This window comes from Carex rostrata, chromosome 5, assembly GCF_964058835.1.
Source record: "Carex rostrata chromosome 5, lpCarRost1.2, whole genome shotgun sequence".
Lineage (NCBI taxonomy): Eukaryota > Viridiplantae > Streptophyta > Magnoliopsida > Poales > Cyperaceae > Carex > Carex rostrata.
The window spans coordinates 11,181,282-11,202,777 of record NC_135922.1 but is presented as its reverse complement, the minus strand read 5'-3'; the positions used below and the strand labels follow the sequence as shown (position 1 = coordinate 11,202,777).

Below are 21,496 nucleotides of genomic sequence, written 5' to 3'. Positions count from 1 at the left end.
AAATATCTAACTTAAAATTCAATATACTAAAAATTAAATAATCTAAAAAAAAAACCCATAACTGAGCTGACCTAAAAATGACCCAACTAGAGATGACTTGTCAGAAATGATTGGATAGTACCACTTGGAAGGGTCACTTAATAAAAGTATATATTTTAGATATTTTTATAACAAGAGGATATATCAAACAAAGAACAAATCAAAATAGTACAGACATGCATCCAATTAGTATAAATGGCCTCAGAGAAAAATTCCAAGAGATAAGTTCACGAGACCATTTTGGGATTGTACTACTTTACAACTATACTAGAGAGGAGGTCCCTATACAATATAATATTTATATTTATAAAAAAATGGTGTTTTAGTATGTAAACAAAAATTATACAGAGTAAGTCTACGCGTATATTGTTTGTTATAATCCGTAAACAAGTACCCTTGAAATTGTCTGTTTTGTTTTAGATCCGTACCAGTACTGTTGGTACCTGGTTTTTTGTTTATTTGTTGTGCTTGTTTCTTTATAGTCTTAATAAAATAAGGAGAAGAAATTAAATACTTTTTTTTTATTTTCATCATGTTTTCAAATTTTAAATTCTAAATTACAAAATAAAATTGTTAGATGTATTATATATTATTTTCTCAATATAATAATAAAAAATTATAATTTTTTATAATTACAAATATTTATTGACTTTTTAATAAATAAGTTGAAAAACCAATGTTCAGAAATACTCCGATTATTGCATTTTTGAAAGGTCATGAAAATAAAGTTGAAATATAGTTATTTTTTGTGTGCATGGAGAAAATAATATAGATAATATCTAACATTCTTAGTTTGATATTTGAATTCTAAATTTTGAGTTAATAAAATTTTTAAAAATAAAGGTACCAAAACATTTGAACTCTCATCAATTATATAATTCCTGGGGAAAAAAAATAGATGGCAAAGGGTGAACCAAACCGAAACAATTAAAGAAATCATATGAGCAGGTGTTAGGTACCAAAAGGAGAGAGGTTTGATTTAGAAAATTAATTAAACAGTTCAAACTTCAAACTCAAAACCCATCTCCTCAACAGAAAAGTTTGTTTTTGAGTTGGAGGCATGTAAATATTGTATCCACTCTCCGTTGGATTTTCTCTAATCCAACGGTTGTCATTATTCCATCTTTTTGTCTTTGCATGACAATTAAATGATCTGTTGTTAAATTCTGGTGGCAGGACACCAAATTAAACTATCTATGTTCAATCATAAATTTTAGCCTCTCAACTTGTTATTAAAGGTTTGTCACAGCTCCACTATTTTTAATTTGTTGCTTAATTTGTTCTCATGTTTGAGAAACTGAACACAAGAGGGGAGTAATTTAAAATTTGATGGATAATTTCCGGCCATTTTTATTAATAACCCAAAAAAAAAAAGTTTTTTACAAAAGTAACCCCAAAATCTGAGTTTTTCCAAATATAACCAAACCGCCAGGCATGCTGGCGGTCCAGTTCCATACCAGACCGCCAGGAACCTGGGCAGTCCAGTAGGGACCAGACCGCCAGCGTTCTGGGCGGTCCGCTTTTTTTTTTTTTTTTTTTTTTTTTTAGAGATCTGATTTTTTTTCTTAATATTTTCATTTGTGAAGTTTTAGTTTTTTTTGCTTAGGGTATTTGCCAAAAAATAAAACATTTGATATATTTATAAGTGAGGTCGTAACTCTTTATAACTTTCAATTGATTTGTCAGTTGGATATCACGAGTCAAAAGATAACACTAATTAAGGACTTGGTCTTGATTCACAACTTTTTTTTAAGAGAATAATTGGAGAGCGAGAGAGAGAATAATTGGATTATTCACTAGTGGAGAACTTGGAATTAGTGTCAGCTGTTTATGGGTATTAGTGTCGGACATTAGGCGACACTAATCGGGCTGATACTAATACTTTGTAAATAGCCGACACTAAAACATAAAATACATAAAACAGAAAACAAATAACACTCACTAAATAAAATATCATCCAAATTGCTCATTTATTGTTATTCTTATAAATGGTTTGTGCAAACCCTAAAACAAAAAATACATAAAAGACATGACGTCTGTTTAAATACAAACCCTAAAACAAAAAATACATAAAAGATACATAAAAGACCCTAAAAACTCTAAAATTATAAAGAAATGTCCAAAAGTCCAAAAGACATCAAGAAATTGGAAAAAAAAAGTAATGGAAAGATAGATTTGGTTATGAGATCACACAGATTCTCAATTCTTTAATAAAACTGATACATCAAGAACTAACTTCTGCCAAAAGACATGACGTCTGTTTAAATACAAACCCTAAAAACAGAAAATACATTAAAAAAAACATAAAAGACCCTAAAAACTCTAAAATTATAAAGAAAGGTCCAAAAGTCCATGAAGGAAGACTCGGATCGCGAATCTGAGCCTGAAAATGGGTGAAACAAATCTATAGATTGGTTTCTAATCCGGTTTTGGGCTGTGGAGTTCCTGTCAAAATTTCAGCCCGATCCGACGGACGGATCAAAAGTTACGCCCCTTTTCGTGAAGCATGCGCAGGACCATATTGCATCATATTTGCCAAAAAATAAAACATTTGATATATTTATAAGTCATGTTGTCTAATTGTAGAAAAATCCAAATAAATTCTGTGTATTTTTTAATGCTCTACATGCTGGTGTAATAACTTTTTCAGTTTGGTCCCTGTATCAGTCCAGACTTGCTGATTTACCAACAGAGGTCAAATTTAATGTTTTTAGTGCATTGCACTATACCAGCAGCTTTTGCCTAGTGCTTGGCTGCTGAGTTTGGACTTGGTACCATACCAGAGGTCAGTCTAGGGTGCTTTGTGCATGGACAGAGATCTAATTTGAGGTTTGAACATATTTTAGTATCTCTAAACTATTGTATTAGTACCATAAATATAGAGAAGAAGATCAACAAGCTGTCAGAGCTTGAAATTTTTTGAATCAAAGCCAAGTCCTTAATTAGTGTTATCTTTAGACTTGTGATATCCAACTGACAAATCAATTGAAAGTTATAAAGAGTTACGACATCACTCAAATGTTTTATTTTTTGGCAAATACTCTAAGCAAAACTAAAACTTCACAAATGAAAATATTAAGAAAAAAAATCAGATCTCTAAAAAAAAAAAAAAAAAAAGCGGACCGCCCGTGTCCCTGGCGGTCCGCTATAGAAGTGGACCGCCAGCATGCCTGGCGGTTTGGTTATATTTGGAAAAACTCAAATTTTGGGGTTACTTTTGTAAAAAACTTTTTTTTTTTGGTTATTAATAAAAATGGCCGGATAATTTCAGAGCTTAGTGTTTTTAATTTCTTACAATTTTCTTTTGCATCCTTAAACTCCTGAATTTTATAAAATAGTTTTTTTTTTTTTTTTTTGCATCCTCAAACTCTTGACTCAGTATTAGTTACGATTTTGTTCTCGTGTCTGATTTGATACAGAGTTCATCCTCAATCAGGGGAGTCCGCATCGTCTGCATTAACTCAAAAGAGCATCTTTTGAGTTAATAGATATAGACCGTCCGATTGTAAACGGAGACCATTCGGCCTCCGCCTAAGACATAGCGATCTTTAATATTAGTGCGGATTTAAATTTGCACGAATCTTGAAGTTGATCGGACGGTCCAAATGTATTAACTCAAAAAATTCCTTTTTGAGTTAATGCAGAGGATACAAATTCCAATCAGGAGCGGTCTGGCAGAGCCATAATATACAGTAGGATCAAAAATTTGAAATTTGACATTAAAAAAAAAAATAATCACAAATTTTTGAGAATTTCACATTTGACACGGTCACAATCACAAACAATCACAAATGGCAGACATATATTTCATAGTTTTTTTTCCCATCTTTTGACTTTCAACTCCATTCTTACTGGCTAGTTTCAAATAATAGGCGGCTAATGATGTAATTAGAAGAAATTTTTTGCAATGATTTTAATAGGAAAAAAGTATTGTTCACATTGTCAAGTTGCGGCCATATCAAATATGAAATATCAAACTTTTAGGAATTTGTGGTTATTTAGTTTATCTATATTTTTAAGAGGAGAGTTCAAATGCCTTTATTTGTTGTGCTTTTATCGCGTCTCTATTTTTAAAAACTTTAATAAGTCAAAGTTTAAAACTTAAATGTCAAAATAAAACCGTTAGATGTGATCTATGTTATTTTCTTTATGTGCTCACAAAAAATTATCACATTTTGATTTTGCTTTTATATGAATCAATAAGTTGAAAATTCAACGTCTAGAAATTATCCACATTAGTATACATTTTTACAAGCTCAAGATGACAACAAAAAAAAGTTGAAATGTCATAATTTTTTATATGTGCATAGATAAAATGATGTAGTTCATATCCAATAGTTTTATTTTGAATTTTCAGATTTAAATTTTAAGTTATTTAAGTTTTTAAAAATGGAGGCATGATGGAGGCACCCTCCTCTATTTTTAATATCAAATTTAAAAACTTTGAAAAGTAGGATGAGACATAATTTTAGAATTATGTTGAATAATGAATATTAATCATATTTTAAAAAAAAGTTGATAAAAAACATAAAAATAAAAACATATTTTGGAATATAATTTCAGGATGAGTTATAATTTTTAGTTTTTGACTCTTAAATATTATTATAATCAGATATTAATCCTCATGCATGTTGTCAAGATTGCCTGTTGGTAACTTATAATTTGAGGTTATAATCAGATATTAATTCAATCCAAAATGTGAATGCCACTGATGAAGCTAAAGAACTTTTGCAGAGAGAATAGTTCATTATTCACCTTTGCTTAAAAGTTAAAACAGAATAAAAGGACACAAGTACTCCTTGAAAAGAACAACAGATAGGGTCCATTAAAACTAATAAACTTTATACGGACATATGTTTTTATTTTTATGTTTTTATCAAGTTTTTTTTTTTAAATATGATTAATATTCATCATTCAACATAATTCTAAAATTATGCCTCATTCTACTTTTCAAAGTTTTTAAATTTGATATTAAAAATAGAGAGGGCTCAAATGCCTCCTTTTTTGTGCCTCCTTTTTTAAAAACTTAAATAACTTAAAATTTAAATCTGAAAATTCAAAATAAAACTATTGGATAAGAACTACATCATTTTATCTATGCACGTATAAAAAATTATGGCATTTCAACTTTTTTTTTTGTTGTCATCTTGAGCTTGTAAAAATGTATACTAATGTGAATAATTTCTAAACGTTGATTTTTCAACTTATTGATTCATATAAAAACAAAATCAAAATGTGATAATTTTTTGTGAGCACATAGAGAAAATAACATAGATCACATCTAATGGTTTTATTTTGACATTTAAGTTTTAAATTTTAACTCATTAAAGTTTTTAAAAATATAGGCGTAATGCAAATAGAGGCATTTGAACTTCTCCTCTTAAAAATATAAACTAAATATATATATATATATATATATATATATATGAGAAGAAATCAAATTACAGTAATTTTTAAGTTATAACAAGTTGCCACAATCATTTTTTATATTTTTAAAGTCCAAATCCAATACTTTTGCAAAGTACATATATTTCCATGTACTTGTTTGAAGTTCTTCGTACCGTTGTTGGCAAGGAGAGGCTCCCATAAGCATCGAATCGTAATTCGTCTGATGTTCAGACTAAACTGTTTGATCTGTGTTGAGATTTGTATCGACATTTTAAATTCACAGGACGATCAAAATTAGTATACATTTAAATCTGTTTGCACGAACTTCGGCGCAAACTAAATAACTTAAATTAAACGTATTTCGATCTGATGTTCAATAAAAACTCTCTGCTCTTGAGTAAAGGGGACTAAACTCCCCTGTAGATTGAAACTTTATACTTTAGTCCATAAAAAAATATAATTTTCATATGTATTAATACCTTTTACCGAGTATGGCTAATATAACATCAATGTCATTTCAATCTATATAACACCAATTCCAAAACCTATCAAATCGAGTTCAAATGGTGAATCCAAATCGTTCAAACCAATTTACTTTATGAGTGATGCGTTTACATGCAAACTTTTTATATTTTCGAGTTATTTTAGTATCAAATCAAGCAGCAAAAAAATTGAAAAATAAATGTATTAAAATTAACTTAAAAACTCAAACCTTTGACCGCTTGACTTGATACCAAATAAACTCAAAAACTTATAAATTTTACATGTAAAAGCGCAACTAATGAAGTAGATCGGTTTGAACGGTTTGGATTCACCATTTGAACTCGATTTAATAGGTTTTAGAGTTGATGTTATATAGACTGAAATGACACTGATGTTATATAGCCATACTCGCTTTTACCCCCTCTTATAAAATAAAATTACAATACTTTAGCTCTCAATCTCTATTTTTTTATTCCGGTAGGCTCCCACAACCTTTTCAATGAATTTTTTAGTTATTTAATTGCGCCTAATTTCGCATAGGTTAATATTATACGGATGTTCGCATAAAACCAACAGTAGAGAAGTAGAATCATTCACAGCCTCACATGTCGAATTATTTGCGGAGTTGAGTGTGTGGGTCCATTTGGTAGGGCCCAATTCCAGGGTGGGGACGTGGGAAGGATCACGGGCGCATGCACGGACGAAAATTGACAGCCCACAATCAGCCACGTCAGCATGTCAACTTTTTGTATTCTTGCGGGAGATACCAGATATTTTCCAACCATTAATTCTTAGCCACAAATTTGATTCGCTGCTTTTGACTTGCGTACCTATCGTGCTATCCTAATCCAATGGTTTCAATCTTTAAAAGTAAAATGGCAACTTGCAAATAGATAAAATAGACGGGTGAATGCAAAAAAAAAAATAGGCGGTTAATGACGTCATTACAAGAAAATTGGGATAATTGTTTTGTTGATTTTTTTTATGAAATTATATTACAAGAATTAAAATTGAAAAAGGTGAAATTTTAAAAGACCCAACCTTTTACCAATTCAACCCAATTTAATATTAAAGTTCAGGTGCAAGGTCTTCAAAATTAATTCATAAAATATTTTTTGTTATTAGATCAATTATTAATTATGTGTATGAAAATTATTTAATTATTTTATAATAAAGATTGATCCATGTAATGTGTAAAATTAATTACTTTATTATGTGATCATCTATATATAACAAATTATACATTTTTTTTAATGTTGTATTATATTTGATCGTACTTATTTTAATTTAAAAATGAAAATTTTATCAACACGTATTTTTTATAATCCTCATAGAAATAGATTTTAACTAAAATATCATATTTATCTAAGTCTTAAGGTTAAATAGTTAAAAGTAAAAAAACTTAATCATATTGTTATCTAAAAAGAATTATCCAAGTCTTACATTATAAACAAATTTGCTCATTGTTGTATGTTGTAATTATAGCCTCATCCAAGAGAAGCATGCCTTTATGTTATCTTTCTTTTTCTTTTAATTATCTATTTTTATGAAATTTGTACATGGGTGATATTCAGTTATATAGATATTCCTTTAAATTATTTAAATATTCATGAAAGTGACATGCAATTATATCTTTCCCTTTTAATTATTTCTTGCAATATTAATTGAATTTTAGTTCATCATCAAATTCTTTTAGTTTTGATATAGATATTCCTTTAATAATAAAAACTCAATACAAAATTGGAATTTTTTTTTATGCCTAAAGCCTTAAGGGATTGTTTTTCATTTATTTATTTTTTATTAATTTTTTATATCCAATGTGCAAATATATTATTCACCATTAAATCTTGGCCACAAATCTGATTGACTGCTTTTGACTTTTGTACTATCCTATGTTATAGATGAAGACATTTTTCACCAATAAATCTTGGCCACAAATTTGATTCACTGCTTATAATTAGTCTACTATCCTACGTTACAGGTTCAAAATTTTTAACTGAAATAAAGAATTGGGTTGTTGTAATGATGTCATAAAATATGTTTGTAATTCAGTACATTAGCATCTAACCATTAAAATTAGTTCATGTTAAAAAACTTAAAGAAGACAATATATCTATATTTAAGGGGGATTTTTAAAAAAAGTTCATAAGTAAAATCCATATAGCTAATGAGATTAAAATAAACTTAATCATTACTCAGGATTGGGAAAGCAGCAGGATTCTAATAGTTAGCAATAGCTGCGTTAAAAGCTAGCTATATCGCTCTCAGCCGTTTTTCTTTTATCATAGTTCTAGATAACTAGTTAGAGTTGTGTTATAATTTTTTTGGACCTTAAAAGTGATGATGCGATAATTACTATTTAGAATTTTTGTTAAGAAGTTTCTGGAAGAATATTACTAGATCTTTCCATTTCCTCATTATGGAAATTGTTCATTTCTCATGACAGTGACATGTAGTGGTTAACAAGAGACATGAAATGAATTTGTGGTGATGAATCAATGAATTGCAAACGGAAGGTGAAAGGTATATATCATCTTGTTTATATATAATCTAATTTGTGGTCAAGGTGAAGGCTACATGCACTTGGATAATTAAGTTCTATTAACAAGTATATATGGCAAATACTACGTATTTAAATAAATTTAGACTTCTACACGTAAAAAAAAAAATCTAAAATATGCATAGAATCAAAAGAAAACAAACTATTTATTAATTGGAGGACTGATATTCAATCTGAAATATTATCTTTTAATCACAGCCGTTAGCAGATCAGAACATCGACGTGCTTAATATAAGAATAGAGATATCTACATATCCTCTATTTTAAATGAAGATTAAACCTTTATATTCAGTCATTTTTCAACCAATAGGTATATACTTATCTTCCATTTTTATAAGAAGATCAAATTATTTAGGTTTGCTTGGTCTTCCATAGCAAAAAAAGATTGGAGATTAAAAAATTTGACACAAAATTTTGTCTAATGTATTGTCAAGTAGCCAATATGTTACAGCTAAAAGAGTCAAGCCTTACCTTCTGGCACCACTAATTAAATCAATTAATTAATCCTTAATAAAAAAATAGAGATCGATGTTAGAGGTCAGGTGTCATAAGGGGTTGCATGAAAGAGGGAAAATAATTTCAAGCTAATAAATATTTTTATTTCCAATCTCAAAAATAACCACATTGCCACTGTTAATTTCGGAGCACATAATGTGAATCATGGAAGTAATTTCAGTTAGGTAATAATTGAATGTATAACATTGTTTATTTAAAAAAAAAAATTAGAATGTGTAACAATGTAATGCAAATAAAATTAATTTTTAAGTTAGGCAACAAAACAAGAATCAGCCTTTGGGCTTTGGTCTAGTAGAAGATAATGTTTTCTATGTGAGAAGTTTGAGGATTCAAAAATTCAGACAAAATTTCTTTTATGGAGATTAAAATTTAGAAAATTAGACATTTATTATTCTTTTAAACAAAAGTTAGACAACAAAACCAAATAAGTCCTTAAAAATTTGCCTACAAAGGGATGTGTTGCAAATTTGTCCAAAAAAAAAATGGAAATGATATGAAGGGACAGGAATGGTAGATGAGAGGGAAACAAATCTGCTGAAATCCCCTAAGATTTCAGGAACCTGAATTTCTCATTTCAACGGTCTATATGTTTCAACATATATTTTGAGATTTGTACATAAAAATTTTCTGCTTTGAAATTCGTGTATACAAAATTTAAACTGCTGAATTTAATATTTCAGGTTCCTTGAAATTCTTTTGAGATTTCAGCAGATTTGAATCCAGATATGAGAGGATGATGTCTTCTTGCACACATGACTAGAGGTTGTCCCTTGAAGCAGTGAAAAATATTAATTTATTGAAAAATGCCAAATTTCATCAAAATCCAAAACTTGGATACTTATCCTCTCTCACTCTTTTTGCAAAACTTTGTCTATGTGCGCTACTTTAAAATAAAATAAAATAAAAAGATTTTTAAGCCAAATATCTAGTGTACTTTCACCAAGTATATGTCGGCAACAATAGATGGGAATAATAAACACAGAGAAATTTTAATTTATTTTAAGTTTTTATTGTTCGAAATTTAATAGATGAAATATCTTTCATTCTACACCCTTTATTTATTTTTAATGGTCTATTGTCATCCTCTAATGGAAATTAGATATATAATCAATTCAAATAGTAATGCATAAAAAATTGAGACATTTCTATGATATTTCATTCATTTCTGTTAGGCAGCAAAATAGAAGAAAAAAATAGAATTGGGCCAATTCTAGCTCATTGAAAAATGAAAATACATTCTTTCTCTATTTCATCTTTCTTATAAAATAATTTATTCCATCTAAATCAAATAATACTGGAATAAATTGAAGAAAATAAATATTTGATCCAATGTAACTCTAACTTTCCACTTTTGGACAATTTAATTTAATTTCAACTCTTCTTGAATAACTATATATTCCATCAATGTAATTTAATTTTCTATTCTTCCTCTTCAAAACAATTGTGCAATTATTACCTATTAGATAACGTCTAATAATTAATAAATCACTTTAATTAGCATCTGCAATTGAGGGTTAAAAAATAAACTTTGATGACCAAATAAAAATATATTCTTAGGGAATGGATAGATTAATTCTTGACCATAATATTTCTATACTATCAATCTTCTATTTGCTAACACAAAACGACAGTTTAAATAATGCTACAAGATACAATGTTTGATTGCTTGATTTCCCTTTTTCATTCAACCATTAAAAAATAAATATTTGTATTTAATTTCATAGGCATGCTCCACCAAATTGTGAATTGGTTGTTAGATAAATATCTGTATAATCTAGTTGTCACAACTCACAAGGCTAGTGAATATACTCTCCTGGAAAACAGCCTGGTTTAATAATAATATTAATATTATTTTTTCAGAGCAATAAAATTTGTTATTTCTTGTGATATTTTGCACATGGCCTCTCAGAAAAGATGCATCTCTTTTCTGGTGGTACATGTACCAACTAAAACATTACACATTACTCCCCTCATGCTCTTAATAATTTGATATATGATCATTAATTTACCCCTATTTTTCCTAGGTAATATTAATGAATTTATTAAATTGTGGGTTTAGCATTAATGTTCATGAAAGTTGGAATATATACAATTAAATCAAGGAATTAATTTGAAAATGAAAAGCCATAAAACACCATTTCATGTAAATTATGATGTTTTTTCATGCTCTCATGTGAAATTAATTAAAATAAGGTGGCCCCCAATACAATATTAGCCACTAAGCTCTCATGTGATCTCATCATCTCAACCAGATTCTGGTTAAGGGAACAGGGGACCACCAACTAAGACCTTTCTTGACCTTAGCATTGCTCTTATCACAATTACCACTTTACCCCTATGTTGTTATTTTAATCAGATTAGAGGTTTATTTTGTTTACTTAATCCAAATCTTAATCCGTGTGTGCAGTACACACAAAGTACAAAGCCTTGAAAAATTTGCCCATAGTTTAGGTGTAAAAGTAGCAGCCACTATTGATGGATTAGGTTGCTTTTTTTAATATATCATTTTGATTTGAGAAGGGTTAAAATATTTTTATTTTTTTGTGTCTTTATCACAATTAGGTTGCTTTTGTAATATATCATTTTGCTTTGAGAAGGGTTGAACTCTTTTTTTTTTTGTGTATTCGTCCTGTCTTTATTTTTGCAAGTTTTTAATAACAATGAAAATAAAATTTTGAAACAATATAACTAGTTACATGTACCTAAATAAAATAATATAAACTATTTAATGGTTCATTTTGATATTTGGGTTTTAAATTTAAATTATTAAAGTTTTAGAAAATGATAGTATAACAGAAACACTAAAGTGGAGGTATTTGAATCCTAATACTTATCCCGTATAAATTAAATTATATTTTGGTGAAACTAGCTAAGATGTATTGAAATAGTTTTTATACATCAAGTAAAATAATGATTGAAAAATATTGATATTTCTTATCTTAACATAGCATATGATACAATATTTGTGTTCATATCTTAGTTATTCAAAATTTACAACATAATCTTATCCAGTGAGGTTGGCTACTCTACTTACATAAGCATATAAGGTTATATGCTTATAACTCATTTTTTTTGTTTTCAAAATCCAAAAAGTCAATATGAATTATTAGATGTGATATCTATATTGAAATGTACCTGGAGGCCAAATTTTACATTTTTTTGAAATTTTTTACTATTTATTAAGCCATTTTGAAAATCACTAATCCAACGGTGGCTTATGATTTTACTGTTTTGTTAAGCCACCGTTGGATCAGCGATTTTCAAAGTGGCTTAATAAATAGTAAAAAAATTCAGAAAAATATAAAATTTGGTCTCCAAACACATTTCAATATAGAGATCACATCTAACTTTCAAATTGACTTTTTGAATTTTGAAAACGAAAAAAATGAGTCATAAGCATATACCCTCATATGCTTATGTAAGTAGAGTAGTCAACCTCACTAGATAAGATTATGTTGTAAATTTTGAATAACTAAGATATGAACACAAATATTGTATCATATGCTATGTTAAGATAAGAAATATCAATATTTTTCAATCATTATTTTACTTGATGTATAAAAACTATTTCAATACATCTTAGCTAGTTTCACCAAAATATAATTTAATTTATACCCGATAAGTATTAGGATTCAAATGCCTCCAATTATTACATTACCTTTTTTTTTTTTTTTTTCTTTTTTGAAAATAAGATAGGATCATGCCTCTAATTTTATATTTTATTGATAAATTAAATATAAGATACAATCAAAAGAGTCAAAAAGCAAGAAACTGCTTAATGAGTATTGAACAAAGACAAAATAAAATTACATCTCTTATACCACTTGACCAACTAACTGAAAAATAGAGCAAAAATTGTTTCTAAGGATTCGATTGCACAGCTCTCTATATAATATAAAGATGATAATCATGAAGACTTTTCTCAACTGTATAAGATATTTATTTTGAAAAATAGTATACAATGGTGTGACATTTATCATGTCACCATATCTATGTGAGAGCAATGGTAAAATCACACTTTGTAAGGATTGGTAGAGAGATAATATTTCATTACCCTTTTACCTAAAACAATTTTGTTGATTCAAACTGTTCTATAAATTAAGGACAATATGAAAAATTAAGTATATTAATTTTATTACTACAAATCCTATACTAAGTTTCATTTTATGTCTTTCAGAGATGTTTATCTTATATAGATTAAATTTTCAAACATGTATTCTATAGATATATACTTTTTTTTGTATGAAATGACTATAAATTATAACTATCCTTTTAACATCAATATAGACTATCCAATTGTTTTGTACTGCTGAAGCTGAAGCGAGACAATTAATTACATCTAAGAGCTCAAAAGGTTAAAAATATTGAATCTCTTACCCTAATGCTAAAACAAATTAGAGAATGTGCAAATAATTTTTTTTAGTAAATTTCAAGGGTAAAATGGGCAAATAGTATCTTTGTCTTTTTCCCTTTTTTTCTTTTTAATCCAGGAAACGCCATGCCTCTCATGCTACCTTTTAGCACTCCCGTGGGTTTTCTTTGCCTTGTTCTCTCTCTCTCTCTCCTCTCTCTCACCACCTCTTCACAGATGAAGAAGCAAGGGTGTGAGATAGAAGCAAAGGCCATAAACTACCACATAAAAATTAGCAAGAGAGCTCATCCATTAAAAATATGGAGCAGAGATGAAGATGAATTAGATGTAAAAGGTGGCGGAAATGAAGAAATCAAATGCAACCAACCAAGCAATGTAGGTAACAATCTCCACAAAAACAAACACAGAGTGAGGCAAGTTTTGAAGAATGTGAGCTGCCATGCGAAGCCGAGCGAGATCCTCGCCATCATGGGTCCGAGCGGGGCCGGAAAGTCTACCTTGTTAGAGATTTTGGCAGGCAGGGTCTCTGCTTCGACCCCGCTCGATATCCTTGTCAACCAGAAACCGGTTGACCAGGCATCCTTTCGGAGGATCTCCGGATATGTGACACAGATGGATATCTTGTATCCACTGCTCACGGTCCGAGAGACCCTCTATTTCAGCGCACGCTTGAAACTAGGCGCGCGCTATCCTCCCCAAGAGATCACCTCCCGGGTGGATACATTGATCCGGGAGTTGGGTCTAGGGAAGGCGGCCGATACCAAGGTGGCATCAGTCTCGGGAGGAGAGCGAAGGAGGGTTTCTATAGGGACCGAGGTGGTGCACGGTCCTCAAGTGCTCATTTTGGATGAACCGACATCCGGTCTAGACAGTGCTTCCGCATTACAAATTGTTACATTGCTTCAAACCATGGCAGTAAAACACGGGCGCACGGTTATACTCAGTATTCACCAACCCGCTGCCCGTGTCATTGGTCTTTTCGGGTCGGTTTTGTTACTTGCCAATGGAACCGTGGCTCACCATGGAACCGTTGACCAGTTGGAAGCTCGTTTGATCACAGCCGGTTTGACTGTACCGGCACATTTTAATGTGGTGGAATTCGCAATCGATTCCATTGAAGTGCTATCTTACCACCACCAGAAAAAGGAAATTGAAGGAGAGCATGTGTCGGTTGAAGAACCGCCGTTACAAGTTTCTAAAAGAGACAGATGTACTCTCCAACAGCTCTTTCAACAACACAAAGTAGCAGATGAAGACTCTCTTTTTGCTGCTGTTGCCATGGCCGGTACCAATACACAAGTTCACAATTATGCAAATTCATATTTTGAAGAGGTATCGATACTAACGCACCGATTTTTCAAAAATGTGTGCCGGACACGGCAATTGTTCACTTGTCGGATCATAACCATGATTGTATCAAGTCTAGTGATCGGTTCGATCTTCTATAACTTAGAAGAAACCAAAGTCATGGAGCGGGTCGGTCTCTTTGCATTCATACTCACTTTCCTTCTCTCTTCCACAATAGAAGCCTTACCAATATTTCTACAAGAGAGAGAGATTCTAATGAAAGAGACCTTGTCAGGTAGTTATAGGATTTCATCTTATGTCACAGCAAATTCTATAGTGTTTCTCCCTTTTCTAGCTGTTCTCGCTCTTTTGTTCTCTGTACCGGTTTACTGGCTTGCCGGTTTATATCGGGATTTCTATGCCTTTGCATACTTCCTATTGCTTATATGGCTGATATTATACACTGCAAATTCAGTGGTTATTTGTTTCAGTGCAATGTCGCCGAATTTTATCGTAGGAAATTCTATTATATCAGGAGTTATGGGATCATTCTTCCTCTTCTCTGGTTATTTCATCACGAAAAAGGAGATGCCGGGGTTTTGGGTTTTCATGCATTACCTATCTCTGTTTAAGTATCCCTTTGAGGGGTTCTTAGTGAATGAATTCTCAGGTGTGAATAGGTGTGTAATGTATGAAATGGGGATTTGTGTGCTGAGAGGAGAAGAGGTACTGAGAAGAGAAGGAATGGGTGACAAAGGAAGCAAATGGAGAAATGTTGGAGTTATGGTTGGGTTCATTTTGGGGTACAGAATGATTTCCTATGTGATACTCAGGTGTAGATTTAGGTGTGCACAAAAGGGGGGACTTAGAAAAGCTCTCTCTTCCACTTAGAGAGAAATGGAGGTATCTTATCTTTTTTTATTTTCTTAATTTTTTTTTCTAATATTTTTCTGGTAATGGGTTCTGTGAATTTTGTTGTTGTCTACTATCATACTGTCAATTGTCATCTAATGTTATACTGAATGCTTGATCAATGATTAATAATAGTATAAAAAAATTGGAACTTCTATAGTCTTCTGTAAAATGCTCTTGCTCTGGTATGGCTTAATTTTTCTGTGTGCGTTTTTACTGATCTTTTTCCTTTTTCAATGTTTTTTATGAATCATTTTCTCCTGGCATCAGAAAGATTTTGAAATTGCATGATCGATAATCAATAATAGTATAAAAATGTTGGAACTTGTCTAGTCTTCTGTAAAATGCTTTTGCTCTGGTATTTATACTGAAATTGCATGATCAATTGTCACCTAATGTTATACTGAATGCTTGATCAATAATTATTTATGGTATAAAAAAATTGGAACTTCTAGAGTCTTCTATAATATATTCTTGCTCTGGTGTATTGTAACTTTTCTGTTTGCATTTTTTTCTTGTCTTTTTCCTTTTTTAATTTTTTTATGAATCATTTTTCTACTAACATCAGAAAGAAATTGAAATTTCATTTGATCATGGGCTAGTACTGGTATGATATTTTTGCCAGTACTGAACCCAATCTGTCTAGTAATTTCTCAGCCCAAACTACTTGTTCAAGGATGCAAATTCTTCGATTAGAACAATAAACTATGAAAAAGAAGAGAAAAAGTATTTTATAAAGAAAGAAAATGAAAGAAAGGTAGAGGGAATTATGTGATCAATTTTTCAATTACAACACAGTAAAAAAGGTAATTCAGTAATTCCATTACAGCATAACAGTTATCTCTAAAGCAGTTACTAACTACACAAAAAATTGACACTAATAGTCATTTTCATTGTAAATTCAGCCTATTATATCATAATGGGGCAATTTCATGCCTATCCCTTCTAAATATACATAATATCAAATGTCCGGCAATAAATGAATCTATTTTTTTTGTGCCAGCATTCCTTCTTTACTCCGATCCTCGATTTTTATCAATGTACAAATATGTATCTACAATTTACATACACATATTTCCAATTTTACAAGGGTAAACATGATATTGTGAAAATTTGTCGGATACAAATGAAATCGGCTTGTCAGAATGTACATACATTTTGTTCTAATAAAAGTATAACGTTGCAGGATCCGAAAAGAAGCTATTGTATTAGGCTATTAGCTATGGTTGCTGTTGAACTCGCAACTCAGATTATAACTTCACAGACCTGTATAACACATGTAGGATTAAAAAAAATTATATGATATTGTGAAAATTTGTCGGATACAAATGAAATCAGCTTGTCAGAATGTACATACATTTTGTTCTAATAAAAGTATACCGTTGCAGGATCCGGAAAGAAGCTATTGTATTAGCTATGGTTGCTGTTGAACTCGCAACTCAGATTAGAACTTCACAGACCTGTATAACACATGTAGGATTAAAAAAAATTATAAATCAATTATCAAGCTCATGATTAAATTACCACATTATAGATTTTAATTTTTGCATTGCCTTTCCTTTATTTTGTTAATTCTCTGTTCCACTCAACTCCTCTAACCAAGAAGCAAACCTTCTTGGTATTGTACCAGTCACTGCAATTACCAGGTACACATTGGTATTCTCCAATAGAATGGCAATGTGGGCCCCACTACATTGAAAGCACAATTTCAAGGTTTTTTTTGAATAACTCAGAAGAAAATCTGAGGGTTTAATTAATTAAAAGGGGATAAAAGGGAATCAAATCAATATTTGGATTGAAATTCATCTCCTTGATAGAGAAATAAACAGATAAAACTACAGAAGGTGGTACACTAAATGCATCTTTTTTCAATTTCATTTTCTCTGCTGAATTGTTTCTCTTTATTTTTTCCTTATTGGTTAGTACTCAATGTTACATTTCAGATGTTAGAAATCCATTTCATGTAAAACAAAGAATTGTCCTTCTATTTCAAATTATAGATCAAAACCGTTGATCATTCAACGACCAATAAAATCTGATAACATTAACTGAAATAAGCGGAGTTATATAAAAGCCCAGAAACCCAACTGCGTATCCTTGAATACGGCCCATTAACAGCGGCCCAAAATTAACTATCCGTTCAATATAACCAAAACCGTTAATTATAAACCTTTCTATAATCCCTCCCCACTGCTCTTGCAACCACAATGGGTACCAAAATCTAAATGCCATATCACAAAATCTCAACTAAACCCATCAAAACCCTAAACCTCTCATCCCTCTTGTCTCTCTTCAATCACTGTCTGTCTCTAGGTTCTCTTCTCTCCACTCAATCCCTCCATGCGCATCTGATCAAAAGGGGGCTGAAAAACCATACTCTCCTTTGCAACCACCTCATACACCTTTATTCAAAACTTGGTTTGGTGCAATCATCTTTGAATTGCTTCAGTGAATTATCTGTTAAGAATACTTTTTCATATAATATTGCATTGGGTGGTCTTGCTGATTCAGGCCGTTTTCAGGATGCACAGAAGGTATTCGATGAAATGCCTGAGAGAGATACAGTCACATGGAACACTATTATTTCTATGCGTGTCTCAAATGGGTGCATTGATGAGGCATTTAGGCATCTTTATCGGATGCGGGTTCTTGGAATACAGGTTAGCGGATACACTTTGTCAATTGTTGCATCCTCCGTTTTTCTCTCAATTACATGCAAAGGAATTGCATGGGGTTGCAACTCGTTGCGGGTTTAATTATTTGAATAATGTGGTTCATAATACGATTATTAGTATGTATGGAAGAGTTGGTCTTGTTGAACATGCTGTGCGTGTATTTTGGGATATAAAAAACCGAGATTTGATCTCTTGGAATTCTATTCTTTTGGTTTATAAGGAAGCTGGCATGAAAGACCAAGTTTACAAATGCCTTCAATTGATGCTTGATAACGGGCTTCGGGTTGATGGTTTCACCATTTCAACAGTACTGAGTTTATGTGCCGATACTATAGATTTGACATTTGGTGAGAAAATATTGGCTCTTAGTTTCAAATTAGGGTTTAACCAGAACTCTGTTGTTACAAGTTCTGCTATTGATTTGTATTGCAATTGTGGAGATTAAACCTTGCAATAAGGATTTTTAAAGACGCACCCATATTGGATTCAATTCTTTGTGATGCCATGATATCAGGTTACACCCGCTTTGGGCTAAGAGAAGAGGCATCCGATCTGTTCATATCAGCTTTAAGGAAAAGTGTTAAAGTGACAAAATTCACTATAGCTAGCATTTTAAATTGATTTCGAGTTCTGGTTTTGAAGAGGCTGGATTCCAGATCCATTGTTTCGCTTGCAAATTGGGTTTTGAATCAGACCCGATCGTCTCAACTGCTCTGGTGGATATCTATTCCAAGATGGGTTTAATAGATAGTGCCATGGAAATATTTGAAAAGGCCTATTATAGGGATTTAGTTTCATGGAATGCAATTATCATCGGTTTGGTCAGAAATGGAAGGGGTAAAGATGCCCTTAGAGTATTTGAAAAAATGTTGAAAAGAAACACCTTACCAGATAGAATTACATTTCTTGGGGTTCTCTTAGCATGTACCAGTGAAGATTTGATAAGTGAAGGTAGAGAAATTTTTTCATTAATGGAGGATAAATATGGTGTTTCCTGTGAATTTGAACACTACATGTGCATGGCAGAATTAATGGGTAAAACAGGGAGATTTTGTGAGGCAATTGGTACGATAAATGAAAAGCCTTATGAGGCTTATGATGCAATTCTTGGTACACTTCTTGAAGAGTGTTGGGTTCAAGGTGAGATAGATTTGGCCGAAACAATTGCAGAGAATATGGTGAAACTGGAGACTAAGGCTTGGCTTCCCTATTCTATTTTGGCGCAATTGCATGGGGTTAGGGGTAAATGGGAGCGTGTTGCCGGTAGTATTTGGAGATTAGTGGCTGAACGAGGGGTAAATAAGGATCAAGATTTGAGTTGGAATTTGCATCAGAACCGTGCTTACTGTTTCGATTTATGTGAGATATTTCACTATGGAGGAGCTGATACGTATTGGATAGATGAGCTGTTGCAATGGGAATTGGAGCTTGACTGTTAGGAAATTGACCATATTTATTTGTAACATTACAATAGTAAATACACCAATTTTTAGGATTTGGTTAGTTGATTGATTGGAATTCCTTTTCATTTCATCTTTTACTTTGAAAATGTCAAGATGGGGGAGATTTCATCATGGAATTTGTTATTTATTAACAATTTGCTACTGAGATTTTTATATGGGTCCACTGTAAAGAATTTTCTGTTATCATACTTATTAAATATATTTAAGCCATAAAATTAAATTTATCATACTTATCATGTACTGATGCATAGGATTTTGACATATAGAAGAAAGATTTTTGATTGCTTTCTCTAATTAACAAAAGAAAATAACACTTCATCATAATACTAAGATATACAAATCCACAATAGAGGAGGTTCCAATGCTTGGTTTAGACCCGTTTCGGTTGATACCCGTTAAGTTTTTGCAGACAATTCATGGAGCAACAAATCCTTGTTATTTCTTTTTCTGATGTAAAAGTTGTCCTGTTGAACTGGAGCATACTTAGGGTAGTTGTACTGGTTGAACTATGATGTTTTCTAATTTCTAGGTGCTATTTGTAACTCTGAAATGGTATCAAATGTTTGGTACCAAAAACACTCTTTGATTTTAATAGCGATGGGTATCATCCCACTTTTGTCAACAAAAAAAAAAAATAATATCCATAATAGGTCAGCCACTAGATATGTTATGTTATAATTGGAGGATAGTGAAAATCTCTTGACTTATTGATTGTAACTTGTATTTGTTTCTTGAATGGAAACAAGTGGGCTCTTTTAGGCCAATTCCCCCCCCCCCCCCCCCCCCCCCCCCCCCCAAAAAAAAAATAAAAAGAAAAGAAAAGAGAGAAAAAGCTGGAAGTCATCTTTATTGGTCAATTTCTAGATACCACATTTACATTCGTTTTATCTTATTTTTATATGAAACAAATATATAAACAAAGGAGCTTTGCACGGAGAGAAAACCAAATGCAATCAAAATACATCTAAATTTTAATCTATCAAAACAATGACTCATTTGGAGGAAAACCACTTCAGTTTCTCAAACACAACTCACGGTGCTGATAACCACTTACCGGAAGTCCAGTTACACGCATGGTCTACAGAAGCCATTGGTCCAAACAAGAATCAAGCAATTAAAGAAGAGAAACAAGAGAAGGAATTTGATATATATGAATTATCACTAAGAGATCTTGTAGTCAACTTTCCAAGGATTTTGAGTTACCGGCAAGAGAGGGAAAAAAAAGTTACCGGCAAGAGAGGCAAATACCAAAAGGAAAAAATCGAAAAGTTCGTCGATTTTCAGAAGTTTTACAAAAATGTTTGGAAAGAAGGTAAAATCCTAAGACTGGTTGCTGGACCGAGGTAAATTTGCTTTCAGCCTGAGCTTCTTCAAAAACATAAATAATAACAAGAGTGAGGCTATGGAATTATACATAGCGCATATTGATTCACACTATAGATCAATATCTTTATTTTTAAATTTTAAATAGTAAATCCGAACTATTCAACATGATCTTTATATGAAAATGTTCTTGTAGATCAAATTTTACATTTTTTAGAATTTTTTTTATTATATTTTTAGTTAGGTAGAAAATCACTTGATCTAAAGATTATACCATTAAAAAATAGTGATCTTCTACCTATCTAAAAGAAAATAGTACAAAAATGAAGATATTGATTTTCAAGTACATTTTCATATGGAGATCATGTTGAACGGTTCGGATTTGACTGTTTCAACTTTAAAAACAAAAATATAGATCCATGGTTTTAAGCAATATGCGCTACGTATGGTACCATATCCTCACTCATAATGAGAAATA

At 31.3% G+C, this 21,496-nt stretch overlaps 2 protein-coding genes across 2 annotated transcripts; both read left to right on the top strand.

Annotated features, from left to right (window-relative positions):
• The first annotated feature begins 13,499 nt into the window (after nt 1-13,499).
• Nucleotides 13,500-15,743, top strand: ABCG5 (ABC-2 type transporter family protein). Its single transcript, XM_078302948.1, has one exon. The coding sequence runs from the start codon at nt 13,575-13,577 to the stop codon at nt 15,534-15,536; it is 1,962 nt and encodes a 653-aa protein (XP_078159074.1). The 5' UTR covers nt 13,500-13,574; the 3' UTR covers nt 15,537-15,743.
• Nucleotides 15,744-17,764: 2,021 nt separating this feature from the next.
• On the top strand, nt 17,765-19,671 carry LOC144553845 (pentatricopeptide repeat-containing protein At1g33350-like). Its single transcript, XM_078302033.1, has 4 exons — nt 17,765-17,768; nt 17,871-18,217; nt 18,453-18,579; nt 18,875-19,671. Exons 1-4 carry the CDS (start codon nt 17,765-17,767, stop codon nt 19,669-19,671), a joined length of 1,275 nt encoding a protein of 424 aa, XP_078158159.1.
• The last annotated feature ends 1,825 nt before the right edge of the window (nt 19,672-21,496 follow it).

Bases quoted from the DNA above. Each gene is read 5' to 3' on its own strand.
- ABCG5 (XM_078302948.1), top strand. From the start codon at position 13,575: ATGAAGAAGCAAGGGTGTGAGATAGAAGCAAAGGCCATAAACTACCAC.
- LOC144553845 (XM_078302033.1), top strand. The intron at 18,218-18,452 runs GTTAGCGGATAC...TTGGTTTATAAG, and splicing joins TGCGGGTTCTTGGAATACAG to GAAGCTGGCATGAAAGACCA. The intron at 18,580-18,874 runs GTGAGAAAATAT...CTGGTTTTGAAG, and splicing joins TACTATAGATTTGACATTTG to AGGCTGGATTCCAGATCCAT.